The sequence below is a fragment of the Bos indicus x Bos taurus genome, chromosome 1 (assembly GCF_003369695.1).
Source record: "Bos indicus x Bos taurus breed Angus x Brahman F1 hybrid chromosome 1, Bos_hybrid_MaternalHap_v2.0, whole genome shotgun sequence".
Classification (NCBI taxonomy): Eukaryota; Metazoa; Chordata; class Mammalia; order Artiodactyla; family Bovidae; genus Bos; species Bos indicus x Bos taurus.
The window spans coordinates 42,433,058-42,437,454 of NC_040076.1; the positions used below are offsets into that span (position 1 = coordinate 42,433,058).

At 39.4% G+C, this 4,397-nt stretch overlaps 1 protein-coding gene across 1 annotated transcript; it reads left to right on the top strand.

Moving 5' to 3' along the window:
- The first annotated feature begins 387 nt into the window (after nt 1-387).
- On the top strand, nt 388-1,323 carry LOC113898660 (olfactory receptor 5K4-like). The gene has a single exon (XM_027552008.1). The coding sequence runs from the start codon at nt 388-390 to the stop codon at nt 1,321-1,323; it is 936 nt and encodes a 311-aa protein (XP_027407809.1).
- The last annotated feature ends 3,074 nt before the right edge of the window (nt 1,324-4,397 follow it).

Consider the following 4,397-nt stretch of genomic DNA (forward strand, 5'->3'; position numbering starts at 1 on the left):
ATCCCATAGGACTGTATTTAAAATTTTTTTTCCTGGAGAAAAAAACACCATAAAATTTTTTTATGTCTTCTAATTTTGGAAATGTCAAATTATATACATTAACCAGGAATTAGTACATCAGCATTAGATAATTCATGCATAAAAATGTTTTCTGCCCTGAGAATTTACACAGGATTTCTAGACTACCCCTCAGTACTCAGTCTGTGATACTTTTATTCTCACAGACTTAATCTACTATGCATGTACTAGTATTCAGGACACAGCACAGGATGATTAAAGACGAGCTTCTTTCTTTTTGTATGTGGGGAAATTAGAGGAAAGAACTAGATACTTTCTAATTTAGAATCTCATTTCTGTGCCATTTCTATCCCAGCTGAAAAGCCAGGAATGGCTAAGGAAAACCAATCTTTGACAACTGAGTTCATTCTCAAAGGACTTACAGATCATCCAGTGCTGAAGACCCTTCTGTTTCAGGTGTTTCTTACCATCTATCTGATCACTATGGTGGGCAATCTTGGTCTGGTGGCATTGATTTTTATGGAACGTCATCTTCACACTTCAATGTACTTCTTTCTGGGTAACCTCGCTCTGATGGATTTCTGTTGCTCCAGTGCCATAACCCCCAAGATGCTACAGAATTTATTTTCTAAAGACAGAATGATCTCCCTCTATGAATGCATGGTACAATTTTATTTTCTCTGCCTTGCTGAAACTGCAGATTGCTTTCTCCTGGCAGCAATGGCCTATGACCGCTATGTGGCCATCTGCAAACCACTGCAGTACCACACTATGATGTCAAAGAAACTCTGCATTCAGATGACCACAGGAGCCTACATAGCTAGTAACCTGCATTCTATGATTCATGTAGGACTTCTACTGAGGTTAACTTTCTGTAGATCTAGTCAAATTGACCACTTTTTCTGTGACATTCTTCCACTATATAGACTTTCCTGTACTGACCCTTATATTAATGAACTAATGATATATATTTTTTCAATGCCAATTCAAATCATTACCATTGCCACTGTCTTGATTTCTTATGTTTACATTCTTTTCACTGTTTTCAAAATGAAATCCAGAGAAGGGAGAGGTAAAGCCTTATCTACTTGTGCATCCCACTTTCTATCTGTCTCAATATTCTACATTTGTCTTCTCATGTATATTCGACCATTTGAAGAAGGGGATAAAGATATACCAGTGGCAATTTTTTACACAATAGTAATTCCTTTATTAAACCCTTTTATTTATAGCCTGAGAAATAAGGAAGTGATAAATGTTCTGAAAAAAATTATGAGGACCTATAATATTCTTAAACAAACTTAATCTTCTATGGAAAACTGATTTTATTAAAATGATTTATAGATTAAGGGACACAGAAAATGAAAACTGTATTCTTAAATAAAATATTAATCTATAATTCATTAGACTGCTGCTGCTGCTAAGTCACGACTCTGTGTGACCTCAGAGACAGTGGCCCACCAGGCTCCCGTCCCTGGAATTCTTCAGGCAAGCATACTGGAGTGGGTTGCCATTTCCTTTTCCGGTGTAGGAAAGTGAAAAGTGAAAGTGAAGTCGCTCAGTCGTGTCAGACTCTTCTCGACCCCACGGACTGCAGCCTACCAAGCTTCTCTGTCCATGGGATTCTCCAGGCAAGAACACTGGAGTGGGTTGCCATTTCCTTCTCCAATGCATGAAAGTGAAAAGTGAAAGTGAAGTCGCTCAGTCGTGTCCGACTCTTAGCGACCCCATGGACTGCAGCCTACCAGGCTCCTCCGTCCATGGGATTTTCCAGGCAAGAGTACTGGAGTGGGGTGCCATTGCTGGTAATAAAAGTTATTATTGAGTTTCCTCCTGATTTTAGTCTGGTATTTGTGGAATTTGGATTAAGATCTGCCGGACAATTTTGAATTTCATTCATATATCTTTAAACCAACGATTTATATAAAGATATATGAATGAAATTCAAAATTGTCCATCAGATCTTAATCCAAATTTCACAAATACCAGACTAAAATCAGGAGGAAACTCAATAATAACTTTTATTACCAGCAATGGCACCCCACTCCAGTACTCTTGCCTGGGAAATCCCATGGACGGAGGAGCCTGGTAGGCTGCAGTCCATGGGGTCGCTAAGAGTAGGACACGACTGAGCGACTTCACTTTCACTCTTCACTTTCTTTTTTTTTTTTTTTTACTTTATTTTTATTTATTTATTTTTTTAAATTTTATTTTATTTTTAAACTTTACATAATTGTATTAGTTTTGCCAAATATCGAAATGAATCCGCCACAGGTATACATGTGTCCCCCATCCTGAATCCTCCTCCCTCCTCCCTCCCCATACCATCCCTCTGGGTCATCCCTGTGCACTAGCCCCAAGCATCCAGTACCGTGCATCGAACCTGGACTGGCAACTCGTTTCTTACATGATATTTTACATGTTTCAATGTCATTCTTCACTTTCATGCACTGGAGAAGGAAATGGCAACCCACTCCAGTGTTCTTGCCCTGAGAATCCCAGGGACGGGGGAGCCTGATGGGCTGCCGTCTATGGGGTCTCACGGAGTTGGACACGACTGAAGCGACTTAGCAGCAGTAGCAGCAGAAGATTATTCTTATAGAATTGTCTCAGATCAGTATTTTCAACTTAATAACTCAACAAAGAATCAAAATTAAATGTTTAGAAGAATTTGCCTTGATTTACCTTGTTTAGCTAATGGAAAACATTATGTCTGATTCTATGTAGACTGTTTGAAACACTTAAAATTTTCTGGCAGACTGAAATGATAATTCTTATTCAGAAAACTGACCTGGTAGACACAAGTAGATGAGTTTGAGGGAGAGAGAGACTAGAAGCAAGCTAACTAATTGCATGTGTGAGCGTGTGCCCAGTTATTCATGATAGCTTATGGTGAACAGTGTCACTGGATTCATGGTCTCCAAATGAGAAGATTTAACTCTGGGACCAAAGATAGTCTCAGTCACTCAGAGCTTTGTGTAGAATTTATTAAAGTAAAAGGGACAGAGAAAGTGTCCAGCAAGAGGCACTGGAAGGGGGCAGGAGAGTACCCGCCTCACTAGTTTAAGCGGGGCCTTATATACTTCTCAACCAGCTGCTGAAAATAGATTAAAAAATATGTCAAGGCTACGAGAATTTTGCCCAGACCCTTTCCTGTAACGTACATCCTGGGTTGACATCAGAACAAGATTAGCCAGAAAGAACAGGTTGCTGCTGCTGCTGCTGCTGCTAAGTCACTTCAGTCGTGTCCGACTCTGTGCGACCCCATAGACGGCAGCCCATTAGGCGCCCCCGTCCCTGGGATTCTCCAGGCAAGAACACTGGAGTGGGTTGCCATTTCCTTCTCCAATGCACGAAAGTGAAAAGTGAAAGCGAATTTGCTCAGTTGTGTCCGACTCTTAGCAACCCCATGGACTGCAGCCTATGAGGCTCCTCCATCCATGGGATTTTCCAGGTTAACTCAGAGCTAAAAACTGTAGAAGTTTTTAACCCAGACCTTCTCCCATAACATACATCTGAAGCTCAAAAAAGGTGTGTCCTTGAACAAGTGATACTGTTGCCTATGAGACCAACTTGTTTCTGACAAAAGAAAGTGAAAAAGAAAGAATGTTTACCTCCTCCTTAAAGGGGCCTTAGGCTTGGACTCATCAACCTGCCTAAGTTAACTATCTCACTCAAGTCGTATCCAACTCTTTGCAACCCCTTGGACTGTAAGACCGTCAGGATCCTCTGTCCATGGAATTTTCCAGGCAAGAATATCAGAGTGGATTGCCATATCCTATTCCAGGGAATCTTCTTGATCCAAGGATCAAATCTGAGTCTCTTGCACCTCCTGCACTGGCAGGCGGATTCTTTACCACTGCACAGCCTGGAAAGCCCCTAACTGTGCAGTAATCTATATTTAAAGTAATGAAGTTTGATCTAGATACAATTCCAAGAATGGGGGGAAAAGGAGTGAGAAGGAATAAACACACACACACTCACAGTCACATATACATTTTGTAGAATAATTAACAACAAATTATAGCAAGTTGGCTACAGTAGATTCAGATCTACTTTAACCTGAAGTGTGATTAAGGTCCTTCACCTTTTTGAAGGCATCAATCATATTATATATTATGGAACATAGAATAGCAACTTACATAAAATATACTCAATAAGCATTCTAAAAAGTATTAATGAAGGCAGTTTTTTGTCTAATTTTTCAGTAATGCTGAAATATATTAATATTTTATTTGTTTTCTGGCCATTTTTACTTCTATGAATTTTCTATTCACTTTCTCTTTGTCTTACTATTTTTTTCCTCATTTATTTGTACCAATGTTTATAGAGAAAAAATATTAAAGTGTTGTGACTATTAGTGGTAAATGATTTCTCTG